Here is a 20,609-nt window from a genome sequence, read left to right as displayed (position 1 = left end):
GGATTAATGCTAATGACCCGTTGTTGGGTGTGTTCCTCGCTTATCGACAGTGTGTGTGCTAAAGATCATTTGAAACCAGAACTGAGCGATAAGAGGCAGGCTGAGACCTATAGAATCGAGTATTGGGACTCGCCTTAATCCTTTGTGGAGTGCATAATGGGAACAAAATTTATGAAAACGTTCCAAGTCGATATTGTTGATCAATTTTAGAAAACCATAAATAATCAAGCAAAAATTATATAAACGATAAATAATTATATAATTCGATAAGAAATGTTATGGAAATAATATAATTGATAAAAAACCATTTAAAAAAATAAAATCGTTAAAAATTGAAAAAATAATACATATAATCTATGAATAATCATGTACAAATAATCTATAAACGATAAATAACCATTAAAAATATATGTAATCGATAAATAATATTGTAAAAATAATATACTCGATAAAAAAATCATGTAAAAATAATAAAATCGATAAGACATATTTTACAAATATTTTGCAAAAATAGAATCGATAAATAATCATATTAAAATAATATAATCGATAATTAGTATTGTAAAAATATATTTATTTGTATAAAATGATGCAAAAATAATCTATAAACCATAATATAATATGGTTGTATCGATACCTTATACTTAAAAAAAGAATCGATAAATAAAATACAAACGATAAATAATCATTTAAAAAAGTCCAGTATTCATAAATACTCACAGAAAAATAATCTATAAACGATAAATATTCATCGGTAACTGATTATTTATCGATAAATTAATTTCTGGTCCAAGAAAAACATTTCTGTGGTACTTCGGAGCTCAGTTGAGGGCGATTTCATTGCCTTATAGGGAGGACAACAAGAAATCTATACACCCCATATCCCCCACAATAAGAGGGGATCCAAAGCAAATCGCAAACAAAGCAAAGATTTAGCCCCACTTATCGCTAGCGGCAAAAGGTGAAACCCGAAACCGAACCGAAAACCGAACCCGAAACCGAACCCGAACCCCAAGCTGATTGATGATGAGCCGCCACAACAAATTCCATGCTTGTACAATTACACAAAACAATTGTTAAAGTTTTTATTTATTATTTGTATTATTATTATTATTATAATTTGTCGCCTGCTGCAGCAAACTGCGCTTTGTTTCGTCATGTCCCCAATTGACCCGGATATACATGTGTATAACGTCGTTTGTGCTTCCTCCCTCTGACTCTTCGATCGCTTGAAAATATTATCATTATCAAATTGTATAATTTCTTGTGTGGGAGAAGAGGGTACGAGGGGGGCTCTGTCTGTCTGTCTTTCTGCTGCTGTGACAATTATTTATAATTTGAAATAATCTGCATTTGTAATTTGTAATTTTTGTAATTTAATTTCTCTGTCTCTCTTTTTAACTTTGTTTCTCTGCGGTTCGTGCCAATCGTTTCTTTGCTCATTTATCGGTTTCTTTCACTGCCAATCGAATGGTTCGGCTTTCATTTTGGTATTTCGTATGCAACAATACATTTAAACTCACAAATACAATATTTTCGCTAAATACTTTTTTTTTTATAGTAGTTAATAATTTATTTTTTAATATTCTTTTTGTATGGTTTCTTTTTTTTTTTTTGCTTTTTACTGTTTTTCAAATATATATATATATATATGTGTATATATATATAAAGAACAAGGCTGATATTTATATTTATATATATATACGAGTTTTTTGTTACTGTTTTATGTAAGTTTTTTGTTTTTTTTTAATAATATTTAGCTATTTGTTGGTTTTGCTTCAAAAATCAATTTGTTTTTGTTTTTTTTTTTACATTATTAGCAAAAGATTTCCTTTGTTTCGAAAGAAAGTAATAATTTGTTTGGTTGTTTTTGTTTTTTGCAGAAAATGCTAAATAAATGAGCCTCAAAATAGACAAATATTTGCCATTTTTTGTTTGTTTTTTTAAATATTAATATTTAATATTACTCCATTACGCCATTACGCATTTATTTCGTATGATTTACTGATAAAAATTGACTCAACTTTCGAGTGATTTATCCTTGATAATAGATTTCATAATTTTCTTGCTTTCTTGTTTTGCTTTTCCATAGATATATATAGGTTGTATATATATATCAGATGTGTGTGTATATATAGTTTTAATCGGGCACGAGTTTGATATGTTTTCGACTTGTGTGTGTGTTGTTGTTGTTTTTTTCTCTGCTTGATATTTTCAATATTCAATATCAGATATCAGTTTTCCCTCTAAACTTAACTCCCTATATTCCCTACATATACTATATATATATACTATATATATATGTCTGCAGATAGTATTACAAATTTACAGCAAATGTCCCTCCCATGAGTACATATTATGCCACACATTTTCTAGTATTTGAATGACATGACAGTTGCATATATATCTATATATATAGTATATATGTATTTTGTATAGTTTTGGTTTCTTTTCAAAATTTTCACTAATTTAAAATTCGTTTCTTCAAAGGTTTTTAATCTTGTATGTTTCTGAAAATTAAAACAATAAAAGGAATTTTTTGTTTTTTTTTTTTTTGTTTAACGAACAAAATATAAATGTTTTTATTATGCATAATTAATACCGTCAATTGAAAAAGTTTTCTAAGTTAAGGCTACACAAAAGATATATCGTATATATGGTAGGAATGGGGTTCGGGGGGAGGGGGGAATACACATAAATTACTTAGAAATTAGTAATATTATTTTTGTTTTTATTTTTTTTTAGGCAAACATAAGGCAATCAATATTTGGGATAAAATTATAACAAGTACAAATACAATAAATATTTAATGTTTTTTCTGCTGTCTTTCTATTATAGCTACTATTATGCCATTTTACTTGGTAAGTAGTTCCATAATCTATTACTAAATTGTTTTTCAATTATATTTTTTGTTTTTTTTTTTTTTTTTTTTTTGGTAACTGCTTTACTGCCTTTTTATGCTTACAATGTTTTAAAAAAGTGTTTAAAAACCACATCAAAACATATCGCTTTTATTGTAAAAGTTTTCTCCTTCATCTTCATCTTCCTTCCATCCTTCCCTCCGTTTATCCATTCTCTTTATCCGTTTGTTTGCTGATATGTATCTGTTGTTGTTTTCCCAAAAATGTTTTTTATATATATCTATATTTATATATATGTATATATACTATATGTGTTGTGTATATATATTCATATAATGTTCCCATAATTCATATTGTTTAGTTTAGGTTTTTTTTTCTTCTCATTCATTTTCCAATGCCATTCTTTAGTTTACGTTCTAAGTGGTTTTTGTTTTTTTTTGTTTTTTGCTGATGATATCTAAACTAGAAATCGGAAATCTATATAGTAGCCATGAAGTTTTTTGTTTAGTTTCGAAGAATGTCTGAAAAATCAAGCCTCTGGGGTGGGGGGCGGGGCCGGGTGTTCGCGTTGGTTGAAAATTGCACACAAAATTTCCTTAGACACACACACACACACGCACACGCACACACTAACATACATTTCCATTGCTTTTCTTAATTCTTAAAAATTAATTTCGAAAATATTTGTTTTTGTTTTGTTGTTGTTGTTTAGCTTCTATTAATTGTTTGTTTTTGTTAATTAATGCTTACTGTTTAATTGTAAATATTTGTTGTTTAAATTGTTTGTTTTGAAAGGCGCAATTTTATGATATGCATTAGTATATATAATATAATTAAACATTTTCTCTCCACCCCTTCCTTAAACACTAGAACCTTTAACTAATTTTTTGTTTTTTTTTGTTTTTAACTTCTATCTGTTCTGTGTGTGTGTGGGGGGTGTGTGTGTGTGTGTTACAGACTTATAGATAGAGACATTTCCGATTATGTATTCTGTTACCAACGCGAGGCTGAGATGAAGGGGGGGGTGGTGGTGGGGGGCAAGAGGAAAGCAAGAAATGTAATTGGACGGAATATGCGTTTTACATTCGACTAAAAAAAAAGTTAGAGAGAAAACGTCAAGGAAAACCTAAGAATAAAATGTGTGTGCTACCAATTATTAATCGATTAATTGATTAATCGATTTTTCATGTTTTTTACATATTTTTCTCTTAACAATTGTCTCCAATATGCCTTTGGTATGTCTAGTCACATTTCTAAAAAAAACCCTTAAACTAACAAAAATTCTTAAAAACGAAACCATTAAAAATTAGTATATTTTTGTTTTTGTTGTTTAACAAATTGTTAAATTATTAAGGACAACTTTGGTAAAATATTTAAAGATTTTAAACCGTATACAAAAAAAAGAAAAACTGAACGAACTCATTTTTTGCCTTTGAATGTTTCTATTTTTTTTAGTTAGTTTAGGTTTAATTTTTATAGATTTTTTTTTAGTTACAATTTGTTGTTGTTTGATATGTAAATTGATTTTATTTACTCGTCCTTTTCCTGCAAAGCTATATCCCACTCTCTCTCCCTCTTCGATCTCTGCGATCTCCCCTGCTCTTTCGGCGCCCCCATCTAAATCGTTGGTTGGGTTTTGAAATGTGATTTGATTGTTCTAGCATTTCGAAATGTAGTTTAGGAATAGAGTCTTTAGGAAGGGCGTCCCCCCTTTTGTCCGGGGGAAATTCTCGAAAAAAAAAACGTAAATCATTTTCTTGGGCGGAAAGTTTGTTTTGTTTTAGAGTGTCCTTTCATTTCATTTCATTTCATTTCTTATGTTTTTTTTTTCTAGAAAATCTGTTTTTTTTTCGAGTCTTTTATCTTTACTACAGCGCGGCGGCACCTGCAACACCTGCAACATTTCGAGTAAATTTTCAAATTCATTTTGTAACAAATAAATTTTTGTTGTTTTTTGTTGTTTTTGTTTTTTGTTTTGCGAAACCAGCTTTCAGTAATGACATCATCGACTACACTCGTTGTTTGTTGCATCTGAAAAATTTTCCTTTCTTTCTTAATAATTATACAAATTATTACCATACATTGTTGTATTTGTTTCTTTTTTGTCATATTTTGTTTTTATATTTCTAGAAAGAGAGCTATTTAAAGGGCACATTCGGTTAAGCTATAATTATATATTTTTTTTTACTTCTTAAATTGTTTTCATTTTCATTTATATTTATATTTTTTGTTATTTAGCTGCTGAAAACCAAAAGGAAAAATCAAGCAAGAAAATCATAAAATTTCATGTTTCAATTCCATTTTTTGATGATGGGGTGGGGGGAGACGGGGTTGGGGGAGGGGTTTCAATAAAATAAATTCAACAAAAGAGACTCTTCTTGATTCAGCTTTTCATTTGCCTTTGTTTTTTTGCTATATATAATTAATATTTATTATAAATATATACACACATATATATGGGGTTTATGTATATGTATATATGTATATATATATATGTACTTGTTTATAAGGGGCATATCATCGTCTAAACTTTAGTTTAAGTAGTTCGCTCAGCTTTTTCCGATCTATCGTATATTTTGTATATTTTACTACAAGTTTTTCCCACATTTTCATTATTTATTTGTTTGTTTTTGTTTTTGCTTTTGCTTTGCTTTGTTTTTGGTTCCTCTACAATCTGCTGTTGCTTTTCTTCTGTCGAAAAATTTCACTAAACTGGGATTACGGGGGTTTCTCTTTCCTTCTTTCTCTCTGCTTTCTACCTCCTTCTCGTCTATAAATTAACTTTCTTTTTTGTATTTTTTTTCTTTCATTTTTTATAGTTTTTTTATGGTTTTTTTTTTGTTTTCTTTGTTCTAGAACTAAAGTTTTTCTTGTTTTTGTTGTTGTTGTTGTTGTTGCCTCCTTTTGTTGCGCATGAATCCGTTGCATGCGGGGGAGCTCCTTTCTTGACCTATGAACTTTCAAACTCAAATGTGGATCATCATCCATCAGGCTGCTATGTGACTGACTGCCGGCACCACATACGAGTAGATATGATGATGTTGCTGCTGTTGCTGCTGCTGCGGCGGATGTTGCTGCTGCTGCAGCAGATGTGTGGCATGCGGCGTTCCATAGTGATGGAATCGTCAGGTTGCTGTCGGCGTCATTAAGAACTGTTGCTGCTGATGGTGATGATGATGATGATGCTGATGATGGTGGTTCAGGTGTTGCTGCTGCTGCTGTTGTTGCTGTTGTTGCTGTTGTTGCTGCTGCTGTTGCTGCTGCTGCTGGTGATGGTGGTGCTGCGCTGCCTGTTGATGGTAATGCTGCGCTGCCGCTGCTGCTGCATGGTGATGCTGCTGCTGCTGCTGTTGCTGTTGTTGCTGCTGTGTCTGTTGCTGTTGCTGCTGTTGTTGTTGTTGCATTTCTCTCTCTAGTTTTTTAGCGAGCAAATCATGCCGTGATTCCATACCCGCTCCTCTGTAAATAATTGAGGAAACATATAGCTTTAGTAAATGTCTCATAGATGGTTTGTTTGGGTTTTGTTTTTTATTGGGTTGGATGCAGAGCATGCTCTTAAATTGTGGTGTGCTTTGAGTGAGTTTTCAACATGCTTTAGGATTTGGCTTGGGGACTTTTCTAAATACTTCATAAACTACAAAAGAAAAAGGATTAAATTTCCATGCCACCAGCTGCTCTTAGCTTCTTCCCTCTACCCAACAATCAAAGACAGAGTGAGCGAGCAAAAAAAACAGAAATTTTTGGTTTTGACACTGTAAAAAAAACAATAACGAATCATAAAGAATCGATTCGGTGGCAGGGCTCTACTCTCTACCCTTTGTAGCTCCTTCCCTCTACCCGACAATCAAATACAGAGTGAGCGAGCAAAAAAAACCGAAATTTTTGGTTTTGACACTGTAAAAATGGCAATAACGAATCATAAAGAATCGATTCGGTGGCAGGGCTCTAACCCAGGATTTACCTTTCAATATATCAGAAAAGTGTCTTAAAATAAAAACAAAACCATATAAACATGAACTTTCGTTTTTATAAAATTATTAATCATCAATATCAAATTGCTCCTAGCTGAGTTTAGAGTTCAGCCAGTCGCACGACGGTGTCTTGTGGTTGTTTGCATGAGCCAACATGACATCCCGGTAATGAACTTCCGCAACGCAAGAAGCCTTCAAAGTGTCCAGATGCTTTTCTTCGACATCCATTTCCCATTTCGTTGGGAAGCAGTTCTGGTTCGGGGCTATATAGTATGGAATCTTGCGGTTGGCGGTCAAGCATTCAACAGGGAAGTCCTCCGACTTGCTCAGGCCATAGCTGGGACTACGGAACAGACAGCTCACTATTAGGAAAACGATCATCACTGCGATAATCTTGTTCAATGTGATCAACAGCGATTGGTAATTGCGTTCTTTTCGTAGTTCTTTATCAAAGGCCTTGATCTTGGTGCAAGTCTTGAAGGCCTTGCCGGCTTTAGGGTTCCGGTTTTTGGCCATTTTACAAGTCATTTTAGTCTCTGGCTTGGTGGATGTCTCTGGCTTGGTGTCAGTCTCGGGCACATCCAGAATGGCGTAGTAGTTGCCGCGACGCACTACTTCCACCTTATTCCTTTTAGCCATTTCGATTTTTGAAAAAAATTTAATTTTATCGAAACTTTTTTTACTAGCACAAAGTTACGGAGAGGTGATGCTGGTATATCTATCATTTCAGATCTAAACAAAGATGTAGACTGATTTTACTAGAGTAACTTTTTGTTCAGAAAAACAGTATTCCAAGATTTTTATAAATGCGACATATAAAACCTACTGAGTTTGCCTACAAATATTGTGAATGGCAAAATTGAATGACAGTAAATCAAAAGCAGCTTTGATTCCGAGCAAACTGAATTTGCCTACCAATGTGTGAATGGAATAAAATACTGACTGTAATTGGGCTTAAAATCCTAAGTGAACAATGTGAATGCCATAAAATCATTTGAAGTCCTAAGCGCATAATGTGAATGACAAAATGTAATCAGGGTAAATTAGTTTCGGTAGAAAAATGATAGAAAAAGCAGCTTTAAGTCTGAACCAATAGAGTTTAACCACAAAGTACTATGCAAATAATGTGACTGGCATCAATTACCGACTGTAATTGGGCTTAAAATCTGCAGCGAATAATGTGAATGGCAAAATGTTATCACGGTAAACTACTTTCGGTACAAAACCTTTAGAAAAAGCAGCTTTAAGTCCGATTAAACTGAATTTACCTACAGAGTACTATGGAAATAATGCGAATGACATAAAATAGCGACTGTAATTGTGCTTAAAATCTGAAGCGAATAATGTGAATGGAAAAATTGAAAGCCTGTAAATTAGATTCGTTAGAAATCCTATAGTACTGGAGTCGACTGGTTTTACCTACGAACTCGTCTGCAAAAAGTGTGAATGGTAAAACTGAATGGTGAGAAACCTCTAGTGTAAAATCTGCTCTAAACCTGGAAATGGTGTAACATTTTTCAAGACTTTTTAGTGGCAGCGGAGTGTATGGCATTCAGCGGAGTGGCAGCGAACTGGTGTGGCAATATGGGTGTGGCATGTGTTTAATTTTTTGCATTTTTTATAAACTTTGCTCCCCACGACTGCTGCTGCTGCTGTTTGCTGGTGCTGTTTTTTCTTGCAGCAAATTGAAAAACTAAATTTATGTGGTCTTTTAGCATTTTGAAAGACGTGAACACACACACATGTGGCGGGAGTGGGAGAGGGAGAGGGAGAGCAAGAGGTGCTCAAGTCTCAACGGAAGCTAACATTTATAGAGCGGATGTCTGGGGAGAAGTCAGTGGCAGTGGCAGTAAAAGCTTCTACCCCGCTCTAACCCACTCTCTGTCTCCCTCTCTCTCTCTCTCTCTCTGTCTTTATGGCCACCTGTCTTGCTGGCGCCCTTCCAACTTTTACTACTATCATAATCAAGTCATAACTTGTTGGGGTTCTACTTTCTACTGCATTTTGTGTGTGTTATAATTTGTATTTAAATGTGGCTCCAATTGTTGTTGCCACTCCCACTCCCTTGGGCGGGGGGGAGTCCATGCACGTTGCGTGGGGGGGGGTCTTCTTACTTGTTTCTGCTGTTGAATGCTGCTGCTGCTGTTGTTGTTGCTGTGGTTCGAGTGGTTGTAGGTGGTACGAGTAGCATGCAAAAGTAAACGAGCACCAAAGCTTAACAATAACAATTTGCAAAATTTTATAAATATTTAATGGGGTCTGTACGGCTTTATGCCAGGTTAGTAAAAAGGGTCTCATGCTTTAGAGGATTGGTTTGTGGACCCTTTTTTTTTGTCGGTAGATTGAATGGAGGTTTTTGCATCTAATATTTATGGGTCAAAGGGTGAACTAAGTGTTTGTGTATGTGAAAAGGAGTGCAAGGTTGGGAGTTATACGCCAAAGATTATAGAACATTTAGATGATGTATTTTTACACGATTCGGAACTAGATTTAAAGTTAAGAATGAGGGTGTAAGCTGTGCATTCGGGCGTTCAAATAGCGGAAGTGGTTTCTGGGGTTATAGGGCTTTATTTAATGAAAAGATTGAGAGAGAATGAGGAAATATTACTGAGAAATGACAGGATTTTGATGTGAAATAGTTTAACGAAGAACATTAGAGGGTAAATGCATTCTAATAGCAGGCATCCATTTTTTTCTGAGCGCTTAGATACTTTTTTTAAGGAAAAGATTGAGAGAGAAGGCGGTAATATTACTGAAAAGATATATGATTTTGATGTGGGATCAAAAAGTGTGAAGACGCCATAGAAAATTGGAGTTTAAGTGCATTCTAATAGCAGCAAAATTTGTTTTTCTGAGTGCTAAGATGTTTTTTTTTAAGGAAAATATTGAGAGAGAATGTGGAAATATTACTTGATTTTTATGTGAGATTAAAAAGTCTGAGGACGCCATAGTTTAACGAAGAATATTAAAGGGTAAATGCTTTCTAAAAGCAGGCAACTTTTTTTTCTGAACGCTAAGATCCTTTATTTAACGAAAATATTGAGAGAGAATGCGGAAATATTATTAAAAAGGACCACGATTTTTATTTGGAGTGACATAAACAGGCGGAAAAGTGCGAAGACACCATAGTTTAATGAAGATAAGGAGAGATTAAGTGAATTCTAATATTAAAGGTGGACTCTACGTATGGAATCCGCTATAAAGAGAATTTTTTGGAGAGATCAAATGCCTTATCTAAGGAAGGAAATGAGACAGTAAGCTGGATTTGTGTGCAAACATGCAATCTTTTAGTAGAAAAAGGACTCTACAAATATCTAACCAAGTAAATGAGAGCAGAAGAGGGCTCTACGGTTGGTATTTGCCATAGAAAACTCTTCTTTAAGCCTTCAAATACCTCTCATCTATATGTTCTATATAAATCTTTTTCTAAAACTTTGTTGAAATTAAAATTCACAGTTAAATGAGGGTTTAAGTAAAGCTACAATACATAAATTGTTGGTTTGATAGTTTAGGAATAGATCAAGCAGCTAAGTATCTAGAGGATAGACAGCATATATGTGGATCATCTAGGGGTTAGATTAACACACACATACACACATAGATCTTTTTTGTTTTTTTGTTTTATTTCGATCAGTTGTTTCACTTCGGAATTAATACATACGTCTCTAAAGAGATGATTTTGGTGGTGCTGATTTGAAGGATGATGAAGTTGGTTGTGGTGCTGTATGGAGTTAACAACAACGCTAGTGGTGTTGGTGGTGCTATCATTGGTGCCGTTGTTGGTGCAATCTGTTGCCATAGACACGTGTTGTTGTTGTTGGAGTAGCTGCTGTTGTTGTTGCTGTTGTTGCAGGTGCTGTTGCTGTTGCAAGTGCTGCTGTAGCTGTAGCTGTTCATTACCATTCAGTATATATAGCGGTGGTGGTGGTGGCGGCTGTGCTTGATGTTGTGCTTTACCAACAATTGTTGTTATATCGTTGGACATTTTGTTCTTGGCATATTCGATCCGTATGGATCCACGATCGGAGCTTAGTAGATACTTGCCCTGCAGCTGTTGCATGGCCTGGGCGGCACTAGGTGCATCCTTGAATTCAATAAACGCCACTGGATGTTGCTGTTGTTGTAACTGTTGTTGAGCGTTGGCGCTGCTGTTGTTGTTGTTATTGATGGAGCAGCTTGAGCCAGTTGCTGCTGTTGTGCCCATGACTGTTGTTGTTGTTGTTGTTGCATTCGATAGTTTGTTGTTGTTTGGAGAGTAGGAAGTTGAAGTTGTTTTTGTAGAGGTTTTCAAAGTTGAAGACAAAGTCAGAGGCATAGAAGTTGTGATTTGGTGCATACCTTTTGTGTGCATTCGTAGGCGACAAAAGCCAGGCATACTGTGCATGGTTATATTTGATATATTTGGTTTGTTGTTGGGTAGATATATATTGGCAGATATCGGTGGTTATATCAATGTATTATACAATAGAGGTGATCGAGTGGTATTTGGTGGTTGGTGGTTTTGGTGGTGGTAGGTGGTAGGCGAACAAACGAACCAAGGAAGAGAACGCATAAAAGTTAGTTCTGGTTAGTAATTTTTCTCTCTCACGAAAAAAGTGCCTAAAAAAAAATGGGTGGTTTGTGGGTGTGTTGGGTGGTTGGGTGGTTGGGTGCTGTGTTTTCTTTCTTTTCTTTCGCTTTTTAGAGTGTGTTCATTAATATTTACCTAGAGAAGACCTCCTTGAGCTCATGTTCGGAGACAAATTGTCCTAGATTGGCCACAAACAGCGTGGAACAGGGTGCATTTGCCGCTATTTGTGGATTAGCCGGATGTGTGGCATTATTCGTGGATCCGGCGGGACTTGCAAGCGCTGGACTCGATAAAAAATGATGATGTTGGGCAGCAGCAGCAGCGGCGGCGGCGGCCGTGGCTGCCGCAGCAGCATTCTGTGGCGTGGCCGCGGCAGCAGCAGCGGCCATATGTGCCATTGCAGCTGCCCCAGGATGTATAGCAGTAGCAGTGGTCTGATGATGTTGCGGCATGGTCATTTGAGTCTACAAAAAGAGAGACATAGGATAAATATAGGTATAAAAGAGACATGGGGGTAGGAAGACTTACTTGATGCATAGGCTGCTCCATTACTTTGTCTGTATTTAGTCAGAGATAGGAGCGCACTGGCACCTGCGGATGCAGGGCCGGATGCACTAATGTTGCATGCTGCAGTGCTGCAGCTCCGGGCAAATCAGCGGCGGCTGCTGCCGAATACGCTAACGGATGATGCCATAACTCCGGTCCGCCCGGAAAGAACGGCCCACCCAGATCTATGAAAAATGGAGAATAGTAAACTAATTAGTTTGATAATCTCCCAAGCTCCAAATCAATTTAATTTTTTGATTTGATTTTACATAGAAAACACGTTGTTTTTTTTTCTTTTTTGTTTAGTTTTTAGTTGACAAAAATCAAAAAAATGGAAATAGAACAAGAACAGGTTTCCAAAAACGTAAAAAAAAATTTTTAGTTATATTATTTTAAGTTAAAGTTCGTTGTCTCAGTCTTTTATTTGGTTTGGCTTGGCCAGGGATGGAAAGTTTGGATTTTAAAGAACTAGTTCCGCAGGGGTTGAGATTTTCTTTTTCTATTGAGGGATGTAAATTCTATATAAATATTTTATAGTTTTCGGAATTTTTTGACTACATTTAGGGACTGGTTGGAGAGGTCTATTTCATTTAGATTTTTTTTTTCTGTATAAATTTTCATAGTTTTGGACATTTTCTGGAATTTTTTGACTGCATTTGGGACTGATTTGAGAGCTATAGTTCATTTAGGGGTATTTCTATTAAAGGATGTAAATTCTATATAAATTTTGCTACATTTGAACACTTTTTGTCACTTTTTCTAGAGCCTTTAAAGAGATTTCATGGCAGATTGAACATTTTATAAACATTTTTGAACCACTTGTACTAAGGTATCGGTTTTGTGAAGAAGTTTTATTGAATTGGGAATAAATTTCATAACCTTTCAATGCTAAAAAAGGTTACCTTTTAGCTCTAAAAAAAACATTTCAATATTTTCTTTAAGTTTTTATTTTCTAAGGTAAGAAAATCTCCTTTTTATTCAAGTGATGGAGGAGGTTTCAGGCAATAGATTCAGAACCATTTCTACATTAGTTTTCATCCCAAAACAAAAATGTACTTTAAGTTTTCGGTATCTAAAACTAAAATTAGATTTTAGGGGTCTATAAAGTTGCAATTTTCAGCCCTAACTTTCGGAACTAGTTCCCTTTTTCCATCCCTTTCCCTTGGCTGGCACTTTGAGGCTTCCTCTTGTCTACAATTTTGAGCTTTCTTCTTTATTTTTTTGTATTGGCGAGTGCTAGTCCTTTTTAGAGTATCTCTGTGGTTGTGTGTGTGTTTTGTGGGTATGTTGCGTGTGTCTGAGAGTGTGTGAGAGTTTTGAAACAAAGTGTTACAAGTGATCAAAGTGCAGTACATTATATATATAAAGTATAGTTATTATTTGTTGTTGCTGTAACCTATAGTTGGGAATATATATATATATATGTAAGACCCAATAGCGACTTTGATAATATATATATGATAATTATAGCATACATAAATACGGTATTTATATACTTAGAGTCTATAAAATAGATTTTGTGTGTGTGTGCACTTTGAAGCATGTATTTTTTTTTTGTTTTGTTTCGTTTTTGTCAATTGTGTTTGTGTGTGTGTGTGTGTCGATAAGTTAGGATTGTGCTCTGCGTTTATCGTTATCGAGTACGCCTTCGTTTTTGGTTTTTTTGTACCCTTAAACATAATGTACTTTTGTTTTTATTAATATTAACTACATACAGTAAAAAGGAAAAATAAAAGAAACAAAAAAAAACTAAAGAAATTAGCAGCTGCCGAAATCTCATTTTTTTTTTCTTTTCTATTTTTTTTTTTTTTTTTTTTTTTACTTACGTCCAGTGAGTGGGTGCATCAATGCAGGATGTGAGGCTGTTGTCGCTGTATTGGGCTGTGGTTTGGGTTTGCTCACTTTCGTGTTACTCTTGGCGAATTCCAAGCGAATTGTTTGGGGCATATCGGGATCGAAGCGTACACCCTGCTGTAAATGATCAGATCAAAATACAGCGGTTTGTATTTTCTATTTGTTTGTATTTTTTTTCTTTTTTTTTTTTTGTTAAAGTTTTTCTTTTCAAGAGACTCCTGTTTTTCTTTTATTTTGTTTTGTATTCTTTTTGCAACAATTCGCCAAAAATAATTTTGAATGTCGCGTGAAAGTAACGTTTAATATTCAAAAAATTGTGAATGAATAATCATTTTCTTAGTAGAGCTTTTTTATTCATTTGCTTGGAGGGTTAGGGCAGGGCAGGCGGGGAGGGGCGGTGGTCATTCAACGTGGTCATATTTAATCTATATATTGATAGTGCCTGCACTGTATGTACTTTGGTGGTTTTTGAGGTGTGGTAGGGGCTTTGGTTTAGGGGGGGTTTCATTAAAAAACGGGCATCTCTTTGGGTAAAGAGTTCTAGTAAGGACTATACAAATAGTAAGCTAAGTAAAGCCCATTTATTTTTTTGGTATGCTATTTTTTCAGGGGGGATTTTAAAGCTTCTTATATTGTCTTTGTTTCTAGGCTAGAGATGGCTCGGTTCCAAAAGAAGTCTGGGTTTTCCCTATGGGCATGACATTTAAAGCGATTTCCGTGTTGCCATTCACATGTAAACTTTGCAGGATATGAATCACTAGAATCGGTGTAAGAAATAACACAAGGGAAATGTATTCCAACCGAGTAAATGGAGTATTCGAGCCGATTTCCGATTTGCCAGTCACATGTAAACGGTAAATGACTAAAGTCAATGGAACCATTGGAATAAAAAGCCACTAATGAGAGGCATTCGAGGCAAAAACTTGTATACTGATTTCCCCGTTGCCAATGTGAATGGTAAACGTTGAATGAGAAGAATAAATGCCACTCAAAGAATGGAATGGGGAATAAAAGGCGGTATAAACCGAGTAAATAGAGTGTTTTTCACAAAAAAAAAAGAATTTCAAGTTACCATTCGCATGTAAACGTTAAATGACAAGAACCAATGGCCAGTTTTCATTCAAGAAGGATAAACTGTGACCGTTGGAAGACAATCTCTTCAAGAGCTTTCGACGATCAACGATCATTTTGGGTAGAGTGTGAGCTTTTTTTCTTAAGGGGGTATCCTCGAGAGAGAGAGAGAGAGGGAGAGACAGTGTGTGATTGGGAGAGGGGGGGTCATGCACCAGAGGCTTGAGAAGTGGCTTTCATTTCGTTGTCGTTGTTGTTGTTGTTGGTGCTTTTGCGCTTTTGCCTTTTGTTGTTGTTTCTTGCAGAGAGCTTTTGCCATAGATGAGATTTTGTGTTTTTGAGTGTGTGAGTGTGATGAGTGTACCCGTTTAAAGGTGTGAGTGTGTGTTTTCAGTGACTGTGTGTGTGTGTGTTTTCTGGGATAGGGATAGACTGGGAGCAAAGAGTAAGAGAGAGAGAGAGAGAGAGAGGGGTAGATGCATTACCAAAAACAATAAAAATACACAACTCAATAAAGACAGAAAGAGACAGCGAGAGAGAGTAAGACAGAGAGGGGGGAAACACTTAATGCGATTTTTGTGTGAAATGTATTTTATTTTTTTTTTTCATTTTTCAAATGCAAGCATGTGTTTTTTTTGGTGTGTTTGTTGTTGGTTTTTTGTTGTTGTTGTGGAAGGTGATGATGCAAAATCATTTTTGATTTTGAGATACACATTGCATTTGTTGTTGCTTTTGTTGGGGATAGCAGCGGCTAAGAGGGCCTAAAAACGGTATTTGGTTTTTGTCTTTTTAAGGAAGCCAGGCATTACGATTATACAAGTATTTAAATTTTATGTTTTTTTGTTTGTGTGCTTTACAGTGTATATACTTTTTATTCGCCGAGAAAAGGGAGGGGTTTTTTGTTTTTCGATAAAAAAAATTGCTAAAAATTATTTTGGTGTTCTTTTGAAATAGAAATATCATTAACGAGTGAATGTATTACCTGCAGATCCTGTTTGGCTGCCTCGGCTCCAGCTCTTGTATGGAATGTCACAAAGCCCACGGGCTATAAAAAAAAAAAACAATTATAAGCAAGGACACCCCTTGATTGGTTTCAAAACCCTCACTTACCGATGCAGTTTTGCCATTTTTGCTAGTTACTTTCAATAGAGATCCTTCGTAGCCCTAAATTTAATTTTTTGAGATATGTTTTCTAGGGAAAAAATCAACCAAAACTCACCTCGTAGGCTCTGAATAGTAAATATAGTTCACGCGGCTTGGCGTCCATGGGCAAACCGCTGACAAAAAGTGTGCGAACCTGGAAAATAGATAAACGGAATACAGGATTGATAAGATGATTGTTTGTTCACGAAGAAAAACCTCCAACCAATGATTGCATAATTAAGTTAAAACTGTCACGTGGCTGCTGGAAACGTATCAGCTTGAAATGTGGGATAATGCTGGATGTGTCTTGTTTTTGGCGCACATGACGCCAGGAGATACAAAGGAAAGAGTGTCAGAGCGAGAGAAACATTGAAACCCTGTCATAGAAAGCAAAGAGATGGGTGGGGGAGTGGTGGGGTGGGACACATGTACATACTGATAATGAAACCAAATGGAATAAGCGCCATAAACGCTGAATTCATTATGACAACGCCAGGAGACGTGACTCTGGCAGGTACACACAGGAGCGCTACAGCAGGACACGACTGATTCCATGGGGAGGTGCTGAACGATACAGCGAGGACATGTGTACAGGCAAAGGCACTAAATGAGTCCCGCATCCACACACACACATCTCTGACAGCTTTTTATTTTTAACACCTAGGCGAAAATGTTTGAGCAGGTGGCAAGAGTTACATTTTGAGCTATGTATGTGTGGGTGGGTGTGGGGGGCGGTTGGGGCGGCTCTGACTCTGGGTTAGTGTTTATTTTTGTGCTTTTATTCGGGTGCCATATACTTTGTGCTGAAAGTTTAAATTTACTTTGTCAGGGAGAATGAGTGGCTGTGTGTGTGTAGAGCGAAGAAGAGTAATCATTAACCTCATAATTTGGGGTTCTTATATCATGTTTGTTGTCTTTTGTTGCTTGGGATAGTAAAGTTACTCCACATTTGTACTTTTAATTATATCCCAAGCACATTTTACATTCAATTCCACTCAAACGACAAGATCAATCATGTCACCCGCAACGCATTCTAGCTTTCTCAATCCCACTCCATGCCGCTCCCAGCCAAACGCTTTCGATTTCATTTTAAGCAAGAGAGAAAGAAGAAGATTCGATCTCTTCTCGTGCTCTAGAAACGGGAGAGGGAGTCGAAGAACCGCAAATTTCGCTTTCATTCGGCATTAGCAGAGCCATGAGAACAAGAGCAGCAACCACTGTCAAATATGAGAGCAATTGCAGGGAGAAGCAGCAAGAGAGCATAATTGAGCGGTTACTAGACCTCTGTAACCCACTAACTCTCAATAGAATACTCCCACACATCAACACGTGCCCACAGCCACACACACTTTCGTTTTCATTTTAAGCAAGAGAGGAAGAAGAAGATTCGATCTCGTCTCGTGCTGTCGAAACGGGAGAGGGAGACGAGGAACCGAAACTGTCGCTTTCATTTCGCAGTAGCAGAGCCATAAGAACACGAGAGCACGGAGCAGCAGCAAGAGAGCATGGAATAAGCGAGCCACTCGGCCACCCAATAACTCCCCCTCCCTCTCTCCCATCAGCAGGTGACCACAGCCACACACACTTTCGATCGCCCTTTGCATTAGGTGTGGGAGAGAGGAAGAGAAGAGCGAGCATTTCCAATGAGCGAACAATTATGAAAAGATGCAGCGGAGAGAGCGTGGGAGTGGGAAACGAGAGCATGGAACGAGCGTCTGCTAAGCCGGTCACGCATCTGCATCGCCGTCGTAGTTTTTTCCCCGCCCCCGACCACTTTAGAGGTCAGCTCCGCGTTTCGGTCCGCGAAAAACGGGTAAATTCGGTAAATCAAATGGAAAGAAGTGTCGCGTATTTGTGCAATGAAGTGCAGTGCTGTGGTAAAGTGATTAAACACTGAAAATGTCCAAAATTAGTGTTTCAGTGCAAAATCAGCGGAGGCAATCCACGAGGCGAAATGGCGTACAAAAGGCAAGGCGAAAGGCGTGGCGAGGAGATCGGCGAGGGAAAAAGGCGGCAATATGTGCAAAAAGTGAAGTGCAGTGAAGTGTGTGTTGTAGTGAACTTATTAAACATTAAAAATGGCAAGAATAGTGTTTTAGTGGAAGAAAAAGGGCGAAGGCGGTCCACAATGGCATACAAAAGGCATGGCGAGGCGAGGCGAATGGCAGGCGAAAAAGGCGGCAAAAGGCGAGCGAAAAAGACGGCAAAAGGCGTGGCGAGGCGATCAGCGATGGAAAAAGCCAGAAATATGTGCAAAAAGTGAAGTGATAAATTGAAAAACATATGATGCAGTTATTCTTTTTTTTGATGTTTCAAAATCAACAAAATCACCCCTCAGTTCCAGCAACCCACGAGGTGTCTCATTTTTTTCCTTTTTTTTCGGTCACGTGATGTCTTGCAATGTGTGTGCGTGTGTTAAAATACTCCATCATGTCGTGGGAGTGGCGAAGAAGAAGAGCAGCATAAAAGAAAGAGCGAGCGCAAATCGTCAGCTCTCTCGCTCAAAGTGTCACCGTAGGAGAGGTGGCGCTTTGCAAATCTCGGCGAGGTTACGCTCTCTCTCTCTTTTGAAGTGTGCCCTTGATCTGAGCAAATATGCAAGCAGCGTGAGAGTGATGCCGAGAGGGTCGCACCTTTAAATAATGTGGTCTTATTGGAACTGCGTTTGCTGTGGTTTTTTTTTAAAGAGTGTGGCAGTGGTGTTTAAAAGTGCGCAGAAAGGAGCAAGAAAAGGAGTATAAATATGAAAAGTGTGTGAGTGCAGTGCGATTGCTAGAAAAGTCTTTCCATTTGTCGTCTCTTTCTTTCGTCGTAAGTTTCGGTATCGTCGTGCGTCGTTCGAATTGAAATGCAGCAAAAGCAGAGGAAAAGCAGCAGAAGGAAGAACCGTATAAAACGAGCAGAAGAGGCGCAGATTCGTGAGTTCTTAAATCCATATATATGTATTTCCACCTTATACTATCTGATTACTTCCATGGCTATAAAGTTAATCGCCCTCTACTGCCATTGAATTTGTTCCTTATTTTCCGTCGGCGCTCCCTCGCTCTCCACAGTCTACGTGTGTGTGCGTGTGTGTGTTTTTTGTTCAAAATTAAAACGTGTTCTATCAATGCAATCTACCTTTATTTTTCCCCTCTGGTTTTACTCCGTAATCAACTGTGAACCCTGCCCCTGGCTGCCTGTTTTTGTTTTTGTATAAAAATAGCGATACAAGTTGCAACATGTCACGCATATTGACGAAGGTGAAAGGTACAATACGAACAGAGAGATGGGGTGGGACAGGGGGGAGGAAGTATCATGACTCCTGGGGCAACATTTCAAGTGCAGCAGGAAACAGGAAAACGAGCTGCTGCTATTATCGTGCTTTTGTGTTGTCCTTGTCGCTTGTCCCTTGTCCCTGGATCTCGGACATTTTTCACAAATTAATTAGCCAAAGACCTCTCTCGTCCTCTCTCCGCCCCCTCCATTTCAAATAAAATTAAGAAAAAGAGCTAGGAGCAAGCATAACAAAAGGAGGGGCTGCAGCATTTGGGGGAAAACCTTTAGCATGGTCAGTTAAATAGCAATTTAAATTAATTTTTATGCAGTAAGCGGCGGCGGCGGCGGCTTCTCTCCTTCTCTCCTCTCTGGCTGGCTAATTGAAGGCAATAATGAGGCGGCTCTGGCAAAAAAAGGCAGCCAGCCAAACGGTCTAATTAGTGGGCGGGGTTTTGCAGAGAGCTAATGGCAATTGAAATGCAATTTATTAAATGCCTCAAAAGTGTAAATGAACTTGGCGGCAAAGATGTTGAAAGTTTGAGGAAGTTTTCTTTGAAGAAAGGTAGGATTGGAATGCAGCGAAAAAGGTGCCTGAGAATCACTCAATTATCTGCTACTGGTGAAGAGTGAAGTACCCTCCAATGGACTCTGCCCTTTGACCTCTCTCGTAAACCTATACACCCAACAAGCCTATGGAATATCTCATCCTGTGCCTGTCTCTATCTCAATGTTGATTTGACTTGTGTGCGCTTGTGGGCATTGCGGATAGACATTTAGTATTTTGGCAACCATAAATGCACACACACACACACACACAGGAGGAGGAGTAGGAATGGGAGTAGGAGTAGGAATGGGAGTAGGAATGGGAATAGGAGGAGGACTGGGGGACAGAGGAAACTTTAACTTCAACTGCAATTGCAGCTCCAACTACAACTCCAACTCCAATTGTGTGATTCTCATTCTGATTCCGGCAAAACTGCACAGAACTGGGGTATGGGTTTACACGTTTACGTTTACATATGCAAGCGACATTACACATATACATGCATACACGCACGAGCATTGGTGTGTGGTGTGCAGTTCCCAGACTCGGATTTTGGATTCTCTGATGCGCCGCCGCTGTTGTGGGTGTGGCTGTGACTCTATCTATCTGTTGTTCTTGCGGGTTTTGTCTAACTCTGGTTGCCAAAATCCATTTAAATACAGCAAAATAGTTGTTGCCATTGCCACTGCCACTGCCACTACATCCCTCTGTCTCTGTCTCTGTCTGTTGGTCAACCTTGCAACTTGGCTCTGATTTTGGCTCTGAGACTGCACTGAAATCCATTTCCCCTT

At 37.3% G+C, this 20,609-nt stretch overlaps 2 protein-coding genes across 2 annotated transcripts in view; one reads left to right on the top strand and one right to left on the bottom strand.

The window, feature by feature from the left end:
- Positions 1 to 2,884: 2,884 nt before the first annotated feature.
- LOC108153852 (protein couch potato) overlaps positions 2,885 to 20,609 on the bottom strand; it is a gene marked incomplete at its 5' end in the record, with an annotated part of 81,722 nt that continues 63,997 nt past the window's right edge. Inside the window, 7 exon segments of the mRNA XM_033388913.1 lie at positions 2,885 to 6,320; positions 11,538 to 11,866; positions 11,931 to 12,133; positions 13,775 to 13,919; positions 15,856 to 15,918; positions 15,984 to 16,037; positions 16,093 to 16,170. Of these exon segments, the coding sequence (XP_033244804.1) occupies positions 5,987 to 6,320; positions 11,538 to 11,866; positions 11,931 to 12,133; positions 13,775 to 13,919; positions 15,856 to 15,918; positions 15,984 to 16,037; positions 16,093 to 16,170 (1,206 nt within the window).
- LOC108154948 (regulating synaptic membrane exocytosis protein 2) overlaps positions 17,798 to 20,609 on the top strand; it is a 186,268-nt gene continuing 183,456 nt past the window's right edge. The window contains exon 1 of the mRNA XM_033390192.1: positions 17,798 to 18,934. The gene's annotated coding sequence lies outside the window, so the exon portion shown is untranslated. The remainder of the gene's footprint in view (positions 18,935 to 20,609) is intronic.

This window comes from Drosophila miranda, chromosome 2, assembly GCF_003369915.1.
Source record: "Drosophila miranda strain MSH22 chromosome 2, D.miranda_PacBio2.1, whole genome shotgun sequence".
NCBI classification, from domain to species: Eukaryota; Metazoa; Arthropoda; class Insecta; order Diptera; family Drosophilidae; genus Drosophila; species Drosophila miranda.
The sequence above is the reverse complement of the archived record's forward strand: the minus strand, read 5'-3'. Positions and strand labels throughout refer to the sequence as shown.